Source organism: Chiloscyllium plagiosum, unplaced genomic scaffold (assembly GCF_037043375.1).
Source record: "Chiloscyllium plagiosum isolate Xiang-an unplaced genomic scaffold, Cpla_swu_hap1 HiC_scaffold_4, whole genome shotgun sequence".
In the NCBI taxonomy this organism is placed as follows: Eukaryota; Metazoa; Chordata; class Chondrichthyes; order Orectolobiformes; family Hemiscylliidae; genus Chiloscyllium; species Chiloscyllium plagiosum.
The window spans coordinates 86,895,367-86,920,668 of record NW_028270142.1 but is presented as its reverse complement, the minus strand read 5'-3'; the positions used below and the strand labels follow the sequence as shown (position 1 = coordinate 86,920,668).

The window sequence follows — 25,302 nt, the reverse complement described above, 5'->3', positions numbered from 1 at the left end:
TACATACGACTATTAACCACATACTCAAATGTTTAAGTAGTGATAGTTATGATTTAAATAACTAAATCATTAAGTCAGTTTACAGGTATAGCAATTGACTAAGCAAACAACAAATTGTGTTTATTACCAGAATTAAATATAAATGTGGCACAGTTTGCAACCATTGTAACTGTATGAGGAAGAAATCTGTACAAGGTTATAGGATGCAGTACTGGTCTCCTTATTTAAGAAAGGACATACTGCATTAGTAAAAATGCAGAAAACATTCATTTGACCGATTCTGGGATGAGGAGATTATTTTATGAGGAAAGGTTACAGTGACTTGGCTTGTTACAATGCTTTGTATCTACTGGAAGTGTATGCATGTCTGGGTGTGTTGATGCTCTGAAACATAAGGTACCAATGGGATTTGACTGGGCCAGTCTAGAGAAAATACCACCTGATGTGGGACACAATTTGAAAGTAAGGAAGTGAGGTGGTGGAAGTGAGGAGACTTTTGTTTCTCTCCTGAACGGTCATGTCTCTGGAATTCTATGGCCATTGAATATTTTTAAGGCACAAATTGATTTCTGGATGTCGGTTTTTCACTGAGCTGGAAGGTTTGTTTTTTTTTCAGACGTTTCGTCACCATATGAGGTAACATCAGCGAGCCTCCAGATGAAGCACTGGTGGCAAAGCCCACTTTCTATTTATGTGTTTGGATTGGTGACGTCATTTCCCATGGTGTTGTCATTTCCTGTTCTTTTTCTCAGAACGTGATAAATGGGATCCAAGTCAATGTGTTGTTGATAGAGTTCCAGTTGGAATGCCATGCTTCTAGGAATTCTTGTGCGTGTCTCTGTTTGGCTTGTCCTAGGATGGATGTGTTGGCCCAGTCGAAGTGGTGCCCTTCCTCACGTGTATGTAAGGATACTAGTGAGTAGGTCATGTTTTTTTCTGGCTAGTTGATGTTCATGTATCCTGGTGCCTAGTTTTCTGCTGTGACAATGTAGTGTTGTAACAAATACTACATTGGACAAACTAGAAAATTAACCACCAGGATACATGAGCTTCAACAAGCCATAAGTATTCTCACTAGTATCCTTATATATAGATGAGGAAGGACACCATTTCGACTGGGATAACACATCCATCCTCAGACAATCCAAACAGAGATACGCACGAGAATTCCTAGAGGCATCACATTCAAACCGTAATTCTATCAACAAATACTTTTGACTTGGATCCCATTTACCACCCACCGAGAAAAGAAGAACAGGAAATTACATAACAACAGGAAATGATGTCACCAACCCAGGAAGCCTAAACAAATAGAAAGCAGGCCATGCCACCAGTGCTTCATCCGGAGGCTCACTGATGTTACCTCGTATGGTGACGAAACGTCTGAAAACAAACCTTCCAGCTCAGTGAGCAAACCTACATCCAGAACCTCAACCTGAGCTACAAATCTTTTCAAAACTCACTAACAGATTGATTTCCTTTGCCAGTCAAGAATCTAAGGGATATGAGGCCACAACGATAAACCACAATCTTACTGAGAGGTACAACAGACTCAAGGAGCAGATCAGCTTACTGCTGCTCCTAAAGTTATATATCTGAAACTGGTAGTTCGTTCTGGAATCACAGTCATAATTGTTGATTTGGCAAATTAATTTGCTCAGTAGCTTATGTGCACTGCAACTGAGAGTTAGAAATTAGACTTCATATTCAATCCAATCTGAAGAATGTTGAGTTTGAACAGCCAAGAGCACACCTGCTTTCTTGACATCTATTTATAAGGAGATTTAACTACATGCATGTTTGCGAGAAAACATACCTGTGTACTTGAAAAGCTTTCAGCTCAAATGTAACTTTGAGAAACAAGGACTGTCAACTTGACAGAAAAGGGGTACGTGCAAATTTTGTGGTGTTTGTATTTACATAATTGACAACAGAAACAAAAATTGCTAGAGAAATGCAGCAGGTCTGGTAGCATCTGCGGAGAGAAAACAGCTGCTTTTTGTTTGTTTTTAACTTGCTATGTCTTACAGATCTCTTTAGAATTACTTATAAAGGCAGTCAGTTTTACACAAACAAAGATCAATATCAAACAGCATCCTTGACTGGGAAAGAATCACACAGGATGTCAAATGGGTGAAACTTGGGTTCTTTATGTATCTATTTGGTCTGTAAAATAAAGCTTCTGGCAGCTGTGGCTCAATTAGTAACACGTTCTCATGATGTGGTGTGGATTCAAGACCACCCCCACCCCAACAACCAACCTGAGCACACAGGAAAATATCTAGGCTGACATCAGTGCGATACTGAGGGGGTGCTGCACTGATTGGAGGTGCTAACCTTCAAATAAGATGTTAGATCAAGACCCCAAGTAGATATAAAAAAATCCCACACCATTATTTTAGAAAAATAGCACAGTTCTCCCAATACCCTAAGTTAACACCATAGCCAAAATCATTAAAATATTTAATTTTCAGTAATTAAATGCTGAAATACTGAAGAGATTTAACAGCATCTGTGAAGAGGACAAAAGTTTTAACTCTGCTTCTATCATTTGATTGGACTATTGTTAGGAACTGGCTGTTATTATTGCATTTCCTTTGGGACATCCTGAGCTGCAGTCAGAATTTATATAATTGAAAGCTTTTATTTTCTTATTGCTAGTTATTGTCCTGCTATTTTTTAGTTTTGAAAATTACTGGCAAGAGCGCAATTAAAATTGATGCCTGAAGGAAGAAGTTCAAATTTCCTTCAGCAACATCATGAACTGACAACTTAAGAGTCTTGCTCTGAATGTTGTGAAGCTACGATACATTGATACAAATATACATTATTCCTGGAGAATACAATTTTCAACATTTGAATATTATTATTTTGGGAGATAAGACAGAATATTTCTCAACTACTTTGAACTAGCAATTTTAGGGCACAGCTGAACAAGGATCCAGTTAGTGTGCACTGCTGCAATGAATGATTGGTAACATAAGTCTATTACATCCTTTTGCTGGGAAAGTATATTCAGCAAGTCTTTTCCATCAACTTTGTATCTGAAGATATGTACACTCAAGCTAGTCAGGTATGAAATAGAAAAAAAAAGTTTGAACACAGAGACTAGACAATTTCAGACAAAAGCAATAAACCTCATGACCCCATTCAGGCCTTTTAGTTCAGTCTCAAATGGATTTATTATATTAAATGCTGTATCTGTTGTAATTCAGTTTGTTCAGTTTACTTATTTCAAGATCAACTCAAAAATTTAGGTATCTTTATTAATCTACATATGTATGTGCCCAGCAAAAACCTATAACCAGTAGTAAAAACATGTGCCACCATCATTTTATATGTCAATTATAAGAAAATGCAACATTATTACAGTAGCTAAGCAGTAGGCTAGACCCACAACAGTACAGTTAAATAGCAATTCTGTATGTCAATAATCTGAACCAAACCTAGCAGGATTTTTGAGCAGGAATCTAACACCTAGTACAGTATTATCTTCTACATTAGGTACAATTTTAGAAACTTGAGAAACAACCAGTTTACTTCCATTCTTTTAATAATTCAACAGTTAATGATGGGTGATTAGCACACAAGGCACACTTCCAGCAAGGTTTTTTTGTCTGTAGGATGTCAGTTTTATCAACATACAAAAACTTGATTTCGTACCTTTATAAGCAAACCCATTTAGAGAGACAGCACTGATTTGACACAGTCCAAAAATGATGACTATTTAGTGCAAAACAATAAATGTTGAGGTCAGATCCTCTACATTTATGCCTTTTGAGTCATAGCGCTACATCTTGGGTCGCCAGCCACTGATGAAATGCAAAAGCTTCTTAATTTGGAGTTTGCTAAGCTGAAAGTCTTCAGACAGGATTTCCTCTGTCAGCTGTACAAGTAAATTTCCATCAACTTTTTCTGTCACAAACAGTGACACAATCTCTTCAGGGAGACCAATAAATTGCAGGCACTTTGACACCTCTTCAATAGACAGTCCACCAAGGTCAGATGGTGGCTGCCAAGGTGATCCATCACCACATGAATGTGCTAACTGCAGATGAGGAGGAGGAGGAGGAGGAGTAGGAGTAGAAAATACACTGAGTTTATCTTTGTTAACAAATTTTTCTTCAGGTAGATCTGTTGAGCAAATCTGTGGTTTGTCCTCAGCCCCGTCTGTAGTTGATGGCAGAAACAGTGCTTCTAGGCCAATTAATTCTTCATCGGTGAACTTTAACGGACGTGGTGGTAAGGTGGGGCATGACCGACTTTGTTGGACATTATCTGCTAAAGGTTTTTCACCATAGCCTTCTGAGGAATAACTTGCAGATCTTGGATAGCCAGTAGGAATAAAATGAAATCCTCCATCCTTGGACTGTTGCTGTCTGCGAAAGGTATTAACTGGAAACTCCTCACAGCCCCCAGCACATTCAATGCTACCATATTGAAACAGTACTGGCACTATGTTCTTTGGAGTACTTGGTATTTTGTGACGTGGATAACTGTAGTAACTTCTGTGTTCAGATAAAAAATCTGAACCATCTTGGTCAACATCCCCATAACGTTGGTTTGGCCACGATGAGCGATTTGAAGGGCTGTCCAATAAGGGGCTTCTAAAGGGCAGTTTAGCTCCACTGTCCATAGCTTTAGAATCGATCCAGTTACAAGGATAACAGGAAACTGAGGAATGCTTCTCAATAGGCGAAGGTGCATCATTCTCTGTGGCACCACTGTAAACAAAGTAAATCATTTTAGGCACTTCAAAATCCAATATTACCCTCCTGTAGTAGACTGTTTCCTCTAAATTGAAGTTATCCAGGTGACAACCAAGCTCAAATTAACACGTTCAAGCAATGTATGAACTGCAAAAGGCAAACATTGAGCTTCAAGTGGAATGTTGAAATAAACTATTGCATTTAACGGACAGGTGACTACAGTTAGAATGAAATGTTAGAAGTAACAATAAAATATATTATTTTAAAATGGCAAAATCAGTAGAAGCCCCTAAATATAAACATAGTTGTGACCAACTAACACACATTTCAATTACAGCCTAACAATTCTGACTTTATAATTCAGCTTTGCTTTACTAATGAAGTTAAATTATCTGGTCTAGCTCACTTACACACCGGCATTATTAATTCATCCAATGAAATATTAATAATAGAAAAACATTGTTCTGATGAAAGGTCAGCAGTTAAAACTACTCTTTACACTTTTTTTTCTCTCAAATGCCAAATGATATGGTGTATTTCCAGCATTTTGGATTTTATTTCAAATTTCCAACATCTTTTGTTTTTTTTATATAAAGTTGCTTGACAGATAGAAAAGAAAGGATTTATGATATTGCATAGATGGAAGAATGAAAAAGGTGTGAAGGGCCCATAATTTTATATATACAGAAGAAAGAGGATCAAATAAACTGAGAGAACATGAGGACAAATAAGAAAGACACTGCAAAACAGGTGAGAGATATATTTGGACTTAGGCACAGTGAATAAAATATCAAAATTATCTGATAATACACAATTGGTAAAAAAAGAACTCTGTAGTAGATTGAGGAATAAATAGGTGAGCTGAATAAATGAACTGGTAGCAGAACAATGTAATGCAGGAAATGTGTAATGGTGCATTTGGTGTAAAAGAAAATGGAAGCACGAACTCGATGGAAAGATCTTGAAACATATAATGAAATGATGAGCTAGTGTTTCAAATATTTCCTTGAAACCATGCACAAGGTGTTAATTTCATAAAAATAATCAACTGTGCTTCCATGAAGGGCTTAAAGTACAAAATTGAAGAGGCAGTAATAAATCTGCATAAAGTAACAATATTCATGACAGTTAAAATATTGTGTGTCTATTTATAGAAAGGAAATAAATGCTCCTTAAGAATACTGGAGATGGAATATCACAATACTGATAAAGGTTACTCACTCAGAGAACGTCAAAAGTAGTTATGAATGGGTGGCTCACATTTCCTCTGGGTCGCAGCAAAAACAAAGGGCCATCAATTTAAACTGGGAGAAAAAGTGAGGACTGCAGCTGCTGGAGATCAGAGCTGAAAATGTGTTGCTGGAAAAGCGCAGCAGGTCAGGCAGCATCCAAGGAGCAGGAGAATCGACGTTTCGGGTATGAGCCCTTCTTCAGGAATCCTGAAGAAGGGCTCATGCCCGAAACATCGATTCTCCTGCTCCTTGGATGCTGCCTGACCTGCTGCGCTTTTCCAGCAACACATTTTAGCATCAATTTAAACTGACCAAGCACGAGAAAAGTTGTGAGAATGACAATGTTAGAGCCTGGAAACATTGGTAAGATGAACTAACCGAGACAGGGAATATTATTCCTTTTCTTAAAAAAAAAAATCATTTGAAACTTATTATATTTAATTCACCCGTCATTTTTGGAGAAGCATTTCTGGACCTGTCTATTTTAAATTAGAAGATAGTCTGACTCAGCAGATTTTACAAGTAGCAAGAAGAATAGGTAGAATACTGTAACAATAGAAATTGCTGGTGAAACTCAGCAGGTCTGGCATCTGTAGACAGAAAACAGATTTAACCTTTTGAGTCTGATGATCCTTCTTCACGTCTCCACAGATGCTGTCAGACATGCTGGGTTTCTCTAGCAATTTCCATTTTTGGGTCAGAGCACCAACATCTGTAGTTCTTTGTTTCACTTCAGTAAGTAAAATACTGTTATGGTCTAGAATACCGTGGCAAATGTGCCATCCTCAACTTATTTTAAAAAAAATTCATTGGATTTGGGCACTGCAGACCAGACCAATGTATATTGTCCATCCATAGTTGCATTCCAAAAAGGGTGGTGGGCAATCTTCTTGAACTGCTGCAGTCCATTTTGTATAGGTACACCCAAAATACCATTAGGAAGGGAGTTCCAGGATTTGGAAGCAGCAATGCTGAAAGGCCAGTGACATATTTCCAAGTCAGGATGGTGAGTGGCTTGGAGGGAACTTTGGAAGTGGGTGTCCCTATGCGTCAACTGCGCTTATCCTCCTCGATGGTTGAGCTTTTGTGTTTAGAAGGTGTCGGAGAAGCTTTGGTAAATTTATGTAGTGCATTATGTAGATGGTATACGGTGCTGCAGTGGAAAGAATGAATATGGTGGCAATCAAATGGGTTTTTGCTTTGTCTTGGATAATGTCAGGCCTCGTGAGTGTTGCTGGAGCTGCACCCATCCAGGCAAGTGGGGAGTATTCCATCACATTCTTGACATGTGCTTGTTGATGATGGACAGGCTTTGCAGAGTCAGGAGGTGAGTTACTCACTGCAAGATTCCTAACATTTGACCTGTTCTTAGTGACAGCATTTGTATGACTAGGCTAGTTCAAATTCTTAGAGATAGTTAAGCATAAATGCTATGATAAAATCTAGTATACATCAACCAATCACTTGGGCTTTACCTATCAAACAAATGTATAAAGCAATAAAATAAGTCACAGTCTGGTATAGCATTATTCCTCTGCCTTCCAACAAAAACGCTCATGTGAGGGCACTTGATAAACTGGCATTTGAAACAAAGAGGACTATTTATTTGCCTGGGAACTTTGGAAGTGGGTGCTCCTATGCGTCAACTGTGATTAACTGCTATAAACTAATGTACATACTGAGACAAGGCAAAGGAATATCTGGAGCACTGAAATTGGGACTCACTTGAGAACAGTCTAACAAGTTGTAAACCTCTAAAGTACTCAAAATAAAAACTCAAAAATGTAATAGACTTATTATTAGTAGATATTTGTATAGAAATGTTTACTTCCACTAGAACTGCAACTGATATTTTTAATGGGACGTACCTTTAATGGCATACTTAAAAATATAAACTGAAAAGAAGCATTAATAACAATTTGTAACTTACTTCCAAATGGGCTCTAAGATACTAACATTTGGTTGGCTTGCAGTTTGGCAGTGCTAATCCTCAGCAGATGTAGCACTGGGGAAATAATTTCCCAAACATTAAATTTTCAACCCCACTGCAAAACTGGGAGGTGCTCACAAGTGAAGGAAAATAGGGAGAAACTCACTAGGATAAAAAAACAAACTGACCTAGGAATGGTTCCCACACAACCACTGATAGTGTGTAAAAACCTCCGAGGGAAAAGAAAAAAAAATCACTTAAAATGTCAACTTTGAAGAGTACAATATTATATTAACTCCTGCTTAGGTAAAAATGAGAATACCCCGATAGAGGAGGCAACAATAGCTTTTCAATTACTGTTTTAAAATTCTGTTTTTGGATAACATATTTCACTGCATTTCAAAATGGCCACCATGTGCAACATGATGATACATTTGCGTTATGTATAATAACAGAATCAAAAGGAGAATGTGCACTGTCTTCATATAGAAACAAATCTACAAATATTTCACAGTAGCACGTTATGCTAAACAGTACCTATTTTCACTAACAAAACAGAGCCAGAAAATGGTTAAGTTTGCACAACCAAGAGATAAGGGTCCAAATTTATTTTTCATATCTAAGTTTAAAGCTTTCAAACAGGACAATCACCAACAGGGAGCTTGCCATAACTCATTACATGATCCACAATCACAGTAAGTTAAACAAAGCGGTACATTTTTCCAGTTGTTCTTAATCCAACGCTCAAAGCTGAAGTCAGATCAGGCTGCCACCTTATATAAAACACTTGGTGATTTCTTACATGTTATGCAATCCAGAAGAATAGTAAGATAGTGTAGGGCTCGGAGAGCGTGTCTGTTGGCGTATTTGCCGAGGAGGAATTGATGGACTCTGAGAGGATGGCTTGGAATTCCGTGGTGGAATTGGTGGAGCATTCAGAAGTCTGCATTCTTCTTTTACCTAGCAATGGAAGTAAGACAATAAAATAAATGCTAAGAAATTTACAAAATAAAAACTTTCAGAAATTAAGATATTAGCAGCAGAATAGCCACCATTGCAGCAGAGATAACAGATGCAATTTATATTGAATGTCAGATGTTCATAAATCAATTTTTAAGTTGTAATAGTGCATCAAGTGGTCAGTATTCAAATTTCTGCTTAAAGTTAATGCAGCTGACTAAACAAAAAATCATCACAATTTTTTAATAAAATGGAACATTAAGTATTGAATTTAATGTTGAATTAGGTTTATTGTTACATGTACTCATGAATATAGTGAAAAGTTTACAAGTTGCCACCTTAGGTACAAAGGTACCAAGGTACAGAATCTTGGTACAAGGCAGAAAAATAAAGCACCCTCTTGTTGCCAACCACCTCGGGCTGCATGTTCCTGCTCTCATTGCTAGTTGGAATGATGGTGGTAACCTCTCTTGCTGCCACATTGGGCTCATCCTCCCAATGCTGCACAAGCTCACACCTCACATAAGTTAAGTAGATTGAACTAAGAAAAAAAAGAAAAAATGTAAAAGCGAACACAGCAGACAAGCCTCGAGGAGAGGCGCGCATGCTGCGCTGCTACACTGCCGCCATGATGAGATAATACACAAAACTGTGATGCAAAAACTAAGTACCCAAACTTAGCCACAGGTCAGAACAAATATAGTAGTGTTTTACTCCTTTCCACACCCAGCACGAGGAAAATCAACAGACTTATTTTCATTTCAGTGGCATGAACAGGGATGAAGTGACTCACCTGGTAGTAAAATGCATGTGCAAACTCAGCAGGGAAAGAAAATAACTTCAAATTAAGAAATGCAACTATTTTCCATGAATTAAATCATGGGTGCGAACTGGGGTTCTGGTTTACTGGTCCAATAAAATTATCACCACACCACCACCCCACCCTTGATTCCAAAATGGAATGAAGCTGTGGTCTATAGGAACATAATCAGCACTTCTAACTGGGTAGGGAGGCCACAGTGATTCACACTACCAAGGAAACTAGTTTTGAGAGAGGAAGAGTCCATAGGAGCTACTGTAGGACCAGGTTACAGGTTTTCTGAAAATATAAATCTCACAAATCAATCTGCTAGAATCCAAGAGGGTAAGTGCCAGGTGAGGGGATCAAATGGGGAGTGACTGGGGTGGGGGCAAGGGTTTGCAAAGCTCACAACAGTATTTCTGCAATGGTAGTGTCCTTACCTCTAAGCCAAGAGACCTAGGTTCAATTCCTATCTGCTCCAGAGGCCATAGAGTCATACAGGATAGAAACAGACCCTTTAGTCCAACCATTCCAAGCTGAACTGGTACCCCAACATGTGCTTGGCCTATATCCCCTCAAACATTTCTTATTCACGTACTTATCCAAGTGTCTTTTAAACATTGCAACAATACTCACGTCCACCACTTCCTCTGGAAATTCATTCCATACATGAACCAGTGTAATAAACAAATTGCACCTCATGTCTTTTTGACATCTTTCTGCTCTCATCTAAAAAACATGTCCCTGGTATTGAAATCCCCCACTCTAGGGAAAAGACATCTGTCATTCACCTTATTTATACCCTTCAGGATTTTATAAACTTCTATAAGGTCATCTCTCAATTTCCTATGCTCCAGTGAAAAATGTCCTAGTGTATCCAGCCTCTCCTAATAACTCAAACCCTCCATTCCAGGCAACATCTTTAAATCTTTTATGACCTCTCTCCAGCTTAATAATATCCTTCCTGTAACAGGGAAACCAAAACTGGATACAGTACTCCACAGAAGGCCTCACCAATGTCCTACAAATACTTAACATAATGTCCGAAATCTTATCATTAAATGTCTGGTACAAACGGTGAAGTCACATGGTATCAGGAGTGAGCTGGTAAGATGGATACAGAACTGGCTTAGGTCATAGGAGACAGAGGGTAGTGTTAGAAGCGTGCTTTCTGGAATGGAGAGCTGTGACTAGTGGTGTTCCACTGGGATCAATGCTGGGATCTCTACTATTCGTGGTCTACATAAATGATTTGGAGGAAAATGTAGCCAGTCTTAATTATTAACTTTGCGGATGATACAAAGATTGGTGGAGTTGCGGACAGCGAGGAGGATCGTCAGACACAGCAAGATAGAGACATGGGCAGAAAATGGCAGATGGAGTTTAATCCTGACAAATGTGAGGTGATGCATTTTGTATGATCAAGTATAGGTGGAAATTATACAGTGAATGGCAGAACTCTTAGGAGTATTGATATGCAGAGGGATCTGGGTGTGCAGGTCCACAGGTCACTGAAGGCGGCTGCGCAGTTAGGTAAGATAGTAAAAAAGGCCTATAGCATGCTTTCCTTCATTGGAAGGGGTATTGAGTATAAGGACAGGCAGATAATGTTGCAGCTTTACAGAACTTTAGTTAGGCCACATTTGGAATATTGCATACACTTCGGGTCACCACACCACCAGAAGGATGTGGATGTTTTGGAGAAGGTACAGAAAAGGTTTACCAGGATGTTGCCTGGTATGGGGGATTTTATCTATGAAGAAAATTTGGATAGAGTGGGTGGGTTTCATTTCACTGGAGGTTGAGGAGCAACCTGATAGAAGTTTGTAAGATTGTGAATGGCACGGAGAGAGTGGAAAGTAGGAGACCTTTTTCCCCCCCAAGATGTAGGGGTCAATTACTCAGGGACATTGGTTCAAGGTGCTGGGGGTTGTGATGCTTTAAACGAGATGTGAGATGCTCATTTTTCTTACAAAGTGGAACATGCTGCCGGAGGTGGTGGTGGAAGCAGACACAATAGCAGCATTCAAGATATACCTGGATGAATACATGAATAAAAAGGGAATAGAAGGATACAGATCCTGTAAACGAAGGCAGTTTTAATATGGAAGGGCAAAATATGTCGGTGCAGGCTTGGAGGGTTGAAGAGCCTGTTCCAGTGCTGTGCTGTTCTATGTCTGAGCAATGAAAGCAAGTATGTTAAACACCTTCTTAACCATCCTACCTATGTGATCCAAGTTTCTAATAATTATATACCTGAACCCTTAGGCATATGTTCTACAACATTACCAAGGCCCTACTTTTAATTACATAAGTCTTGCCTTTGCTTTACGAAAATACTATCATTTACATTTGTCCAAATTAAATTCTATCTGCCACTCTTTAGCCCATTGATCCAACTGAGCAAAATCTCATTGCAATCTTGGATAACATTCTTTATTGTCCACTATACCACCAATCTTGGTGTCATCTGCAAATTTACTAACCATGATATCTGTACACTCATCTAAATATTTACATAAATGACAAAAAAAAAAGTGGAGCCAGCACTGATCCCTATGGAATACTGCTGGTCACAGGGCTCCAATCCGAAAAAAACAACCCTTCACCATCACACACTCATGCTGTTAAACCAATTTTGCATCCAATTCGCAAGCTCATCCTGAATCTCATGTGTTCTAACTTTACTAGTTAGACTCCAATGTGGAACTTTGTCAAAGGCGTTACTGAAGTCTAAATAAACAATGCCTACCACTCCAGTTTCATCAATCTTCTTGCTTGCTTACTTCAAAAAAAAACTCAGTCAAGTTTGAGAGACATTATTTCCTTCGCATAAAAGCATGCTGACTATTTCTGATCATTCCATGCCTCTCCAAATGCATATAAATTGCATATTTTGGAATCACTTTCAACAACTTACCCACCACTGAAGTCAGGCTCACAGGTCTATAGTTCACAGGCTTCTTCTTACATCCCTTCTTGAAGAAAAACACATTAGCCATTCTCCAGTCATTTGGCACCTCACCCGTATTGATAGATGATAAAAGTATTTCTGCAAAGGATCCCACAATTTCCTCCTTAACTTCCCACAAAGTGTTGGGGTATATTCAAACCAGGTCCCAGAGATTTATCCACTTTTATGTTTTCTCCAGCACTTCCTCTTCTGTAATGTGAATTGTTTTCAAAACATAAATGTTTATTTCTAAGTTCCCTGGTCTCTATTTCTTTCTCCATAGTAAAAACAGACACAAAATATTCATTTAACATCTCTCCGATCTGCTGAGCTTAAACACAGAGACGACTTTGTAAGTTACAGTTGTAAAGTTTGTAATAACATCTTTGAGCATACTGATTAGAAAATATCTCCAACATTAATTGCAATTTCACAACTGGACAGCTTTTGCTAGATGTTCCTGAATGTGTGGAAAATTACACTGATGACCAATTTAGGACCATCAGCTGCACTCAATGTGATAAATTCATCATCGACACAGAATTCTACAGCACAGAAAAAGGCCCTGCGGGGCCTATCAAATATAGTCTTGAATGCCTTGACATCGCAAGCACACATCTAAATACTTAAATGTTATGAGGGTGTGTCTCTACAACCCTTACAGCCAGTAAGTTCCAGATTCTCGCCACTCTAAGTGAAATATGTTTTCCTCCCCTCTGAACCTCCTGCCCCTAACCTTTCTGTTTATGCCTCTCATAATTTTGTACATCTCATCCTAATCACATCCCCCCCTCAGTCTCCTCTGATCAAGGAAAATAACTCTCAGGTGACTGTATGGAGTTTGCATGTTCTCCCCATGTCTGCACGGCTTTTCTCCAGGTGCTCTGGTTCCTCCCATAGTCTACAGATGTGCAAGTTAGGTAGACTGGCCATGGCAAATTACCCATAAGTGTCCAGTGATATGCAGGGTTACAGAGATAGGGTTGGGAGGTGGGTCCAGGTGGGATGCTCTTTGGAGGGTCAGTATGTACTCAATGGGCTGAATGGCTGCTTCCACACTGTAGGGATTCTATGATTCACTTCCTCCTTCTCAGTAGTGAGCATCAACACAAAATATTAATTAAACCCCTACCTGCATCCTCCAGCTCCACGCACAAATTGCTACTGCGGTCCTTAATGGGCCCTACTCTGTGTTTTTCGTAATGTACTAGTAAAATACCTTAAGATTTTCTTTTATCTTAGCTGCAAATATCTTTTCATACCTCCTTTTTGCTTCCTAATTTCTTTTTAAAGTTTTCTTTAGCATATGCTGTACAACGGCTTCCACTGTTTCGAGTCGTTGGCCTCCCTTATTCTCTTTATCCAATCCTGTATATCCTATGATATCCAGGGCTCACTGGATTTGTTGGCCCCACCCCTTTATCTTCCTAAATGCATCTCACCGTTCTGTACAGATTTACCTTAAATTATCTGTTCTCAGTCAACTATGGCAAATCATACCTGATCATATTAAAATTGGTCTTCTCCCAATTTATAACTTTGATTTCAGGCCCCTCTTTCGCCTTTTCCATAACAATATTGAATCGAAAGGAGTTATCTGCAAAACTCCCCCCACTGACATTCCAACCACTTGTCTGCCTTCATTATCTACAAATTACCTCCAGGACCACCTACTTTCTCATGGGGCCTTCTACGCATTGGCTTACAAAAACTCACTTGGATGCATTTTAAGAATTCTGCTGGCTCTAAACTTTTTGCATTGTAATACCAGTTAATGTTGGGCAAGTTGAAATCCCCTATCGCTATCCTGTTACTGTTGCACACATCCAAAATTTGCCTATATCTCTGTTCTTCTATTTCTCTCAGACTGTTAAGGGTATGATATGACACTCCCAACAATTTGATGGCTTCTTTTTGGTTCGCGTTCTACCCATATGACTTCATTTGAGAAGTCTTCTAAGATGGAATCCCTCGTTATTGCTGTAATTAATTCCCTGATCAATACTGCAACATCTATTTTATATTTTAAAAAACTTTTTCCCTGTTCGCCCAAAGATTCTGTATCCCAATCCTGCCCCTCTCTCAATCATAGTGACTGCAATGACATCATACCTCCATGTTTTAATTTTGTCCTCAACTCATCTGCCTTGTTTGTCAGATTCCTTCACTAAAATAAATACCATCCAAGTTTGCCAAACACCTTTGTGCCTTAAATGGCCTATAAATTCTCAGAATTGACTTAGAATCCCTACAGTGTTGAAGCAACCCATTTGGCCCAAGTCAACCCAACCCTCTGAAAAGCATCCTACCCAACTCGCCCTCTTACCCCATCAGAGTAATCCTGCACTCCCTAGAGCCGATTCACCTAATCTGCACATCTTTGGACTGTGGCAGGAAACTGAAGCACCCACAGAAAACCCACATAGACATGGAGAGAATGTGCAAACTCCTCATCGAGGAGTTGACAGAGAGTGGAATTGAACCTGGGTCCATGGTGGGGCGAGGCAGCAATGTTAACCACTGAAACACCGTGCCACCCTAATTTCTATGCCTTCTTGAATCACTTGCTTTCTCTTCTAATTTTGGCCATTTATCTTCCACTGCTGAACATTTTCTCTGGATTGCACCCTTTGCCAAGTTGATTTAAACTTCCCCAATAGCACCAACAAACCTGCCCCACAAGGATGCTGGTCCCATTCTGGTTCAGATGCAACTCATCCATTTTTAACATGCACGATCATTCCCAAAAATCTGAAACCATGCATTTACCTGGGCTAACCTCCTAGTTCTACACTCAACAGCACTTGCATGTATACTAGCCGCATATATTAATATCCAGGGTGATATTCTTTGCAGTCAATAAGGACATGTACACACATTGTACCTGTTCCTACTTTACAAAATAGATTGAGAGCTATTCCTTGGTTCATTTCTCAGGGCAATCCCTTGACTAATCAGAGTTTGGTTTAAATTTGTTAAAGTTTTGCAGTTAATGGCCAGTCGTCAACTGATACATTCTCCATGACAACACCTCGACCAGTCAAGGTCCATTTACTACCCAATCAGCACTCTCCTCTTCTACAGTGTAAATATTATTTTTCCTTTATGAGTAATTCTTGCAAAATACCCTAATGATTGCAAGATGAAAAGCATCAACAAAACTCATCTTTTAGCAACACTCAAGCTCTGTACTATCAAATGAATATACCAGTAGAACAGATAAAAAGGCAAATGATTTGTATGCTCTGTTCATAAAGCCTGTTGACCTGCTGTATAATTACAGTGCTGTATTTTTTCCTTTGTAGAGACAATCTAAAGATATAAAGATAAAGGTAGGGAGAGCTGTGAAATGTATAAATTTGGCACTTACACGACATTATTTCAGGGAACATCTCATCCTTCTGATAATTCAAAGCTTTGAATGTGAGTGAATTAAAATTAGAATTCCTACAGTGTGGAAACAGGCCCTTCGACCCAATAAGTCCACACCTATCTATACGTCAACGAATGGAAGCATTTCTAAATCAGTTAACGGATAATGGAAATGTTTATATAGTTTAAGTTTACATCAACTTAATTAGAGTTTAATAACTTAATGAATACAAACCAAACCCAAGAAATTCATTAGAGTGTGTCTGGACTGTTGAAAAAAAAAAGAATGATCAAGTATCTCACAGAGGCATAAACAAAACAGGGACCCTGGCTGACCCAGCTGACTGCACAGCCATCAACAATGAGGTGAATTGGGTATAAAACAGACCACAATTCTGAAAGAAAATATACACTTAAACAGCATCTTCCAGAAGCATTATGTTTAAAAGTTCTTTACTGGCAATTAGCACTTTTTGAAGTATAGATTATTTTTAAAAATTTCACTTGCAGATGGTGGGCTTCACTGGGACAGCATTTATTACCAGTGCCTAGTTGCACTTGTGAAGGTGGTGGGGAGTTGCCTTTTTGAACAATTGCAGTCAATGTACTGTGGGTAGACACACAATGCCATGGCAGCATAGTGGTTAGCACTGCTGCCTCAGAGCACCAGGAACCTGGGTTCAATTCAAGCCTTGGGCGACTGTCCTTGTGGAGTTTGCACATTCTCCCCATGTCTGCCTGTGTTTCCTCCGGGTGCTCCGGTTTCCTCCCACAATATAAACTTAGAACATAGGGCCTGTTCTGTGCTGTATTGTTCTTCGGTCCACGATGTTGTGCCGAACATTTGCCCTAGCTTAAGCACCCATTCATGTACCTATCCAATTGCCGCTTAAAGGTCACCAAAGATTCTGACTCTACCACTCCCACTGGCAGCGCATTCCATGCCCCCACCACTCTCTGGGTAAAGAACCCACCCCTGACATCTCCCCTATACCTTCCACCCTTCACCTTAAATTTATGTCCCCTTGTAACACTCTGTTGTACCCGGGGAAAAAGTTTCTGACTGTCTAATCTATCTATTCCTCTGATCATCTTATAAACCTCTATCAAGTCACCCCTCATCCTTCGCCGTTCCAACGAGAAAAGGCCTAGCACTCTCAACCTATCCTCATACGACCTATTCTCCATTCCAGGCAACATCCTGGTAAATCATCTCTGCACCCTCTCCAAAGCTTCCACATCTGTCCTAAAGTGAGGCGACCAGAACTGCACACAGTACTCCAAATGTGGCCTAACCAAAGTCCTGTACAGTTGCAACATCACTTCACGACTCTTGAATTCAATCCCTCTGCTAATGAACTTGTGCAGGTTAGGTGAATGGATCTAAATGGGTTACTCTTCTGAGGGTCAGTGTGGACTTGTTGGCCTGTTTCCACACTGTAGGGATTCTAATTTTAATTCACTCACAACGATGGAAGAATTTTGAACCAGCAGTGAAGGAACGATGATAAATTTCCAAGTCAGGATGGAGGGGAACTTGCAGGTAATGGTGTGCCCACATATTTGTTGCACTTGTCCTTCTAGACAGAAGTGCCTAAGTGTTAGGAAGGTGCTCTCTAAGGATCTTAGGCAAATTTCTGCTGTGCACTTGTAAATAGCATGCACTGCTGTTACTGAATGTTGGTGATAGAGGAACTGTCCGAGATGGTGTCAAGCTTCGTGTGCTGTTGGAGCTGCACCCATCCAAGCTAGTGGGGAATACTGCATCACACTCCTGACTTGTACATGGTGGATAAACTTTGTGGAGCTAGGATTAAGATATGTAGCAGCCATTTCATGCACAGAGAACTCCCATGAACAGCTCTGTGATAATTCCAGACAACCTATTTATTTTTGCGATGCAAGTTGAGGGATAACTCACGGCAGGAATGTTAGTGATAAATCCTCCACTCTTTAAAATAATACCCTGGATGTTTTACATTCACCTCAGCACTGATGGAACATATTGTAACATCATCTCCATAAACAACATCAACACAGTGCAATACTCCTTCAGGACTGCACTGGAAATGGCAGCATAGATTCCTAGCCTGAAATTTGAACCCAGAACCATTGTGACTCAAAGGTGAGTGTGCTTCACATGACACAGCGAAGCTATTGCAAGGAGGTGGAAGGTTGCAAAAGTATCACATCAACATCAGAATAGTGGTATTGTAGAAGGTTGCAGAAAAAAAAGGGATAATGCATCACAGTCAAATAATATCTAAGATCAGTTCAATTATGGTAGAGTAGAAATTCAGAAAGGAAGTTTTTGGAGTGAAGAACATGTATTTGGTTTGCAATGGCATTAAATAAGAGGAACTTGGACGTGGAGTGCAAAGATTAAAGGGTTAAATGAAGATTGAGAGAGGAATGGCAATGGTAGGAAAAGGCCACCTGCTGTAGTAACTGAAAAAAGGAAACATTTACAAAGTCAGCAGTTCAGTGAGAATGAATAATCCCAGCAACCAACTCTGAAGATCTAAGTGGAAGAGGAACGAGAAAATGCTGAAGATCAGTTCAAAAGCATGGAAGGAATGTTTTTCTTTATGATCAGATAGGAGGGGGGGCAGGAAGAAGTGGCAATTCAAATGGATGGCCCACAACTTTGGCAGGGAAAAGGTGTTGTGGTTCTGTTCGCCGAGCTGGGAATTTGTGTTGCAGACGTTTCGTTCCCTGTCTTGGTGACATCCTCAGTGCTTGGGAGCCTCCTGTGAAGCGCTTCTGTGATGTTTCCGACGGCATTTATAGTGATTTGTACCTGCTGCTTCCAGTTGTCAGTTCCAGCTGTTCGCTGCAGTGGCCGGTATATTGGGTCCAGGTCGATGTGCTTATTGATTGAATCTGTGGATGAGTGCCATGCCTCTAGAAATTCCCTGGCTGTTCTGTTTGGCTTGTCCTATAATAGTAGTGTTGTCCCAGTCGAACTCATGTTGCTTGTCATCTGAGTGTGTAGCTACTAAGGATAGCTGGTCATGTCGTTTCGTGGCTAGTTGGTGTTCATGGATGTGGACCGTTAGCTATGTTCCTGTTTGTCCTATGTAGTGTTTTGTGCAGTCCTTGCATGGGATTTTGTACACTACATTGGTTTTGCTCATGCTGGGTATCGGGTCCTTCGTCCTGGTGAGTTGTTATCTGAGAGTGGCTGTTGATTTGTGTGCTGTTATGAGTCCTAGTGGTCGCAGTAGTCTGGCTGTCAGTTCAGAAATGTTTTTGATGTATGGTAGTGTGGCTAGTCCTTTGGGTTGTGGTATGTCCTCGTTCCGTTGTCTTTCTCTTAGGCATCTGTTGATGAAATTACGGGGGTATCCGTTTTTGGCAAATACATTGTATAGGTGTTCTTCTTCCTCTTTTTGGAGTTCTGGTGTACTGCAGTGTGTTGTGGCTCTTTTGAACAGTGTCTTGATGCAACTTTTGTGTGTGTTGGGGTGGTTGCTTTTGTAGTTCAGAACTTGGTTTGTGTGAGTGGCTTTCCTGTATACCTTTGCGGTGAATTCTCCATTCGGTGTTCACTGTACCATCACGTCTAGGAATGGGAGTTGGTTGTCCTTTTCTTCCTCTCCAGTGAATCGGATTCCTGAGAGTGTGGCGTTGATGATCCGGTGTGTGTGTTCTCTATTTCTGTATTTTTAATGATTACAAAGGTATCATCTAGGGAAAAGGTCCATGGATTCCTTCCATTGCTGAAGGCAAAAGTGGGAGGAGCAGGTGACAAGACACTTCAAAAGATTTGAGATAGTACAGAAAGACAACCAATCTTTGTAAATTAAGTGGCAAATAAAATGGGTTTATTTGACTTAACTACCACTTTCTAGTAAAACTATGTCATCTGTAGACCAGGTGATAGCATGAAATGCAACTCCTGCTGGACACCACCAACACTGGGCCGTGCCTGGTTGCCAGGGTACCCCCGCAAAGCCTCCATATCCCTTTTACCTCATAGTATCCTGAAAGCTCATTTCCACCCCACTCCTCTATGGAAACTGGTCACATTGAACCTCAATTCCGATTATCCTACAAGCCCCCTCACACAAACCAAGTTCTGAACTACAAAAGCAACCACCCCAACACACACAAAAGTTGCATCAAGACACTGTTCTTGGATTATATTCTAATGATACCCTGTGCACTTCTTTGTGTTCCCATCACTCTCCTATCATTAAGGTGGTGATTACTGCTAATAATTTCCCCTCCAACTCTCTTATGGCTTATTATGATCTCTGATGCAGTTTCACATAGCCCCAATACGACCTTTGCCGCATTTTTGCAAATGCAACTGCTTTTCACTCCCTGACCCTGGGCTTTCCTATTCTTTTGGCAGTGACACCCTGTTGCTAGTACTGGCCCCCCCTACACCCTCTTGAACAATTAAGGAATGACAGCCAAGATTGTATTCGTACAGATCTCTGATCAAATTCAATAAGCTTCACCCAGATATGGCTGACTGACATTATGCCATTCCCACAACTGTTTCTGATGGCCATATTGGACTGACTGTTGACAACTCCCAGACCATCACTGGACAAATCCCTCTGATTGTCTGTGCAAGGACCAACACCCAAGCAGTTTCCAACATGTATGTTCGGTTGAGAAAATATGTAACACGGTTGTCATGTAAGCAGCTGGCACGTGCTGCAGGTGTTAGACTGACATCTGGGTGTGCCACACATCCAGATGCTCCCCCACCTCAGACTGATTCCTACTGTCAAGCAGCCTGTCTACATTTCTGCAAAGAGCATGTAAATCCTATGGTACTGAGAGCCTTTGGCTCTGGCTAAAGTGTTTCCCTAAGATATAAGGGATCCAATTAAGATTTATCAGGTCTGAATTATAGGAAATATGCTGTGAAATGAATCAATACTGCTCAATCTCCAGCTTCCAATTTATTGATTCAGACCTATATCTTTATTTTAATAGATTTCTTTACTAATTTTCCATTAGGATACCAGTTCTATGATTAAAGCCCTCCAATTATCTCAGTTACATTACTACTCTGTCTGGTGCTGCACAGCAAGCGGTGGTAGGTTAATGACCCTATTTCATAACCACTGAAAACAATTTTGCCCTTCCCAAAACCAAAACCATATGAGAAGAGCCAATGGGCAACTGCCAGTAGCATGAATCATAGCTAAATGTCACGTATCATACAAATGTGTCAGGATTAAATCTGGGGCTTCCATTATCTGGCAAGGCAACGTTACAAGAACTAGCTATCACCTATAGATGAATCAGGAGACCAGGTTTTTGAAAGATGCGTAACAATTTGCCACATTCTTCACAGATTTCAAATGCTCTTAAATAATAAATTTACCAGCAATAATGGTGGAAATGTCACAACGCTTGACTGTTAAGCAGTCTTACTAATCCCCCTCTTATTCTTTATGTCCTCAACCCTATAAGGGAGGAATGTTCCAAGGGTATTTCTACTGAAACTGAGAGCAATTTCTTAAGTTTTAAGTGAGTATTTTGTCAACATCATTTGAGGACATATTTTGGAACAGATTTGCAGCATATAAACTATAATATCAGTTAAATATTTCAGCAAAATCAAACGTTCAGCCAAAGCAACATATTCAGAAATGCAGTAAAAATTACAGCATTGACATCTATTAAAAAGCATAAGAGGTTACACAGATAAACAGCTTAAACACATTACAAGATTGAATAAGGTGATTTAACCCTCTTTCCCACACCAACAATAAACAAAGTTGGAAGATATTAAGTTGCTTATCAAGAAAACAGGCATTTCAAGAAGTTTATTGTTATGTAATTTCAAGCATTAAACTTTTTTTTAAGCTGACATTTTCCCCATTCTCAGGAGGGTAGTGACTTATCTGAAGTATCTGAATCCCTAGTCATCATGTGATTCAGAACAGTGAAATTGGCAAGTTATTTAAACATTGTGGTAGGGAGGAATAAAACCAGCTATACATTAAAATCATGCAGGAAATCACAACAATGCTCAAAGTGGTTAATGGATAAAGCACTTGGCTAATACTTCCTCCTAAGTAGAAACATTATCATCCTCATGGTTTCAAGTTAGAAGACACAGTAAAGATAAGGCACCATAGTCTTAGCAGACCATAGGGTTTTATCTTATCAGAGAGAGAAAAACGAATTGTGGTGGTTTAACCTGAGGGCCACTAAAGAGTCAAAGATGTACGGCACAGAAACAGACCCTTTGGTCCAACTTGTCCATGCCAACCCAATCTAGTCCCACCTGCCAGCACCTGGCCCATATCCCTCCAAACTCTTCATATTGACATACCCATCCAGATGCCTTTTAAATGTTGCAATTGTAATAGCTTCCACCATTTCCTCTGGCAACTCATTCCATACATGTACCACCCTCTGCGTGAAAATGTTGCCCCTCAGGTCTCTTTAATATCTTTCCCCTCTCAACCTAAACCTATGCCCTCTAGTTCTGGACTCCCCCACCCGAGGGAAAAGACCTTGTCTATTTATCCTATCCATGCCCCTCATGATTTTATAAACCTCTATAACCTCAGCCTCCACCACTCCAAGGAAAGTAGTCCTAGCCTATTCTATCTCTCACTATAGCTCAAATCCCCCAACCCTGGCAAGATCCTTGTAAATCTTTTCTGAACCCTTTCAAGTTTCACAACATCTTTCTGATAGGAAGGAGACCAGAATTGCATGCAATATTCCAACAGTGGCCTAACAATGTCCTATACAGCCGCAACATGACCTCCCAACTCCTGTACTCAATACTCTGACCAATAAAAGAAAGCAATAAAAGTCTTCTTCACTATCCTATCTACCTGCGACTCCACTTTCAAGGAGCTATGAACCTGCACTCCAAGATCTCTTTAGATTCCTTACAGATTAGATTCCCTACAGTGTGGAAACAGGACCTTCGGCCCAACCAGTCCATACCGACCATTGGAAGAGTAACCCACCCAGACCCACTACCCTCCGACTAATGCATCTATCGCTATGAGCAATTTAGCATGGCCAATTCACCTGACCTGCACATCTTTGAACTGTGGGAGGAAACCGGAGCAAACCAACGCAGACACGGGGAGAATGTGCAAGATTCTTTGTTCAGCAACACCCTCTAGGACCTTACTATTTAATGTGTAAGTCCTGCTAGGATTTGCTTTCCCAAAATGCAGCACCTCGCATTTATCTAAATTAAACTTTATCTGCCACTTCTCAGCACATCAGTCCATCTGATCAAGATCTCCCTGTAATCTGAGGTAACCTACTTCGCTATCCACAACACCTCCAATTTTGGTGTCATCTGCAAACTTACTCTTATGCTCACATCCAAGTCATTTATATAAATGACGAAAAGTAGTGGGCCCAGCATTGATCCTTGTGGCACTCCACTGGTCACAGACCTTCAGACTTAAAAACAACCCTCCCCCACCACCCTGTCTCCTACCTTTGAGCCAGTTCTGTATCCAAATGGCTAGTTCTCCCTTTATTCCATCAGATCGAATCTTGCTAACTAGTCTCCCATGGGGAACCTTGGTCGAATGCCTTACTAAAGTCCATATAGATCACATCTTCCACTCTGCCCTTATCAATCCTTTGTTACTTATTCAAAAAACTCAAAGTTTGTGAGACATGATTTCCCACACACAAAGCCATGTCGACTGTCCCTAATCAGTCCTTGTGTTTCCAAATACATGTACATCCTGTCCCTCAGGATTCCCTCCAACATGTCCACCACTGACGTCAGGCTCACTGGTCCATAGTTCCCTGGCTTGTCCTTACCACCTTTCTTAAACAGTGGCACCACGTTAGCCAACCTCCAGTCTTCCAGCATCTCACTGTGACTATCAATGATACAAATATTTCAGTAAGAGGCCCAACAATCACTTCTCTAGCTTCCCACCTGATCAGGTCCTGGGGATTTATCTACTTTTATGTGTTTCAAGACACCCAGCACTTCCTCCTCTGTAATGTATTTTCCTACATTCTATACCTGCCATGTCCTTCTCCACAGTAAATACTGATGCAAAATACTTGTTTAGTATCTCCCCTATCTCCTGCAATTCCACATAAAAGCTGCCTTGCTGATCTTTGAGGGGCCCTATTCTCTCCCTAGTTACCCTTTTGTCCTTAATGTATTTGTAAAAACCGTTTGGATTCTATTTGCCAAAGCTATCTCATGTCCCCTTTTTGCCCTCCTGATTTCCCGCTTAAGTATACTCCTATACTTATACTCTAAGGATTTACTTGATCTATCCTGTCTATACCTGACATTTGCTTCCTTCTTTTTCTTAACCAAACTGTCAATTTCTTTAGTCATCCTGCATGCCCTCCCAGCCTTTCCTTTCACCTTAACAGGAACATACTGTTTCTGGATTCTCATTATCTCATTTCTGAAGGCTTCCCATTTTCCAGCCGTTCCTTTACCTGCAAACATTTGCCCCCAATCAGCTTTTGAAAGTTCTTGCTTAATACCGTCAAAATTGGCCTTTCTCCAATTTAGAACTTCAACTTTCAGATCTGGTCTATTCTTTTCCATCACTATTTTAAAACTAATAGAATTATGGTCACTGGCCCCAAAGTGCTCCCCCACTGACACCTCAGTTACCTGCCCTGCCTTATTTCCCAAGAGTAGGTCAAGTTTTGCACCTTCTCTAGTAGTTACAGCCACATACTGAATCAGAAAATTTTCTTGTACACGCTTAAATTCCTCTCCATCTAAACCCTTAACACTGTGGCAGTCCCAGTCTATGTTTAGAAAGTTAAAATCCGCTACCATAACCACCCTATTATTTTCACAGAAAACTGAGATCTCCTTACAAATTTATTTCTCAACTTCCCTCTGATTATTAGTGGGTCTATAATACAATCCCAATTAGGTGATCATCCCTTTCTTATTTCTCAGTTCCACCCAAATAACTTCCTGGATGTATTTCCGGGAATATCCTCCCGAGGTACTGCTGTCATGGTATCCCTTATCAAAAAAGCCACTTCCCCATCTCTCTTGCCTCCCTTTCTGTCATTCGTGTAGCATTTGTATCCTGGAAAATTAAGCTGCTGTACCTCAGATGAAGGGAGAAGAGAGAGGTTGAGAAGGAGAGTCCTTCAAGGTAACCTCAGCCAGTGCAGGAATTGAACCCATGCTGTTAGCATCACTCTGCATCGCAAATACCAGCCATCCAACCAACTGAGCTAGCTGACCCCCTAAAACTAAATACTGATCAGGGATTATTCCACTTTGATTTGATTCTGCAGCAATGCTGTGATGTAACTGTGAATGAAAAATAATCTTAACTTAAACAGAATACTAAATTCTAAAATCTTAATTTCCAAGTTTAGGAAAA

General features: G+C 40.2%; 1 protein-coding gene across 7 annotated transcripts in view; it reads right to left on the bottom strand.

Moving 5' to 3' along the window:
* Window positions 1-3,248: 3,248 nt before the first annotated feature.
* Window positions 3,249-25,302, bottom strand: part of garem1 (GRB2 associated regulator of MAPK1 subtype 1) — a 136,118-nt gene continuing 114,064 nt past the window's right edge. For all 7 annotated transcript variants that reach the window (XM_043688265.2, XM_043688264.2, XM_043688266.2 and 4 more), the window contains 2 exons: window positions 8,674-8,831; window positions 3,249-4,724 (listed from right to left, as the gene is read on the bottom strand). In XM_043688265.2, the coding sequence (XP_043544200.2) occupies window positions 3,791-4,724; window positions 8,674-8,831 (1,092 nt within the window). In that variant the 3' untranslated portion in view covers window positions 3,249-3,790. The remainder of the gene's footprint in view (window positions 4,725-8,673; window positions 8,832-25,302) is intronic.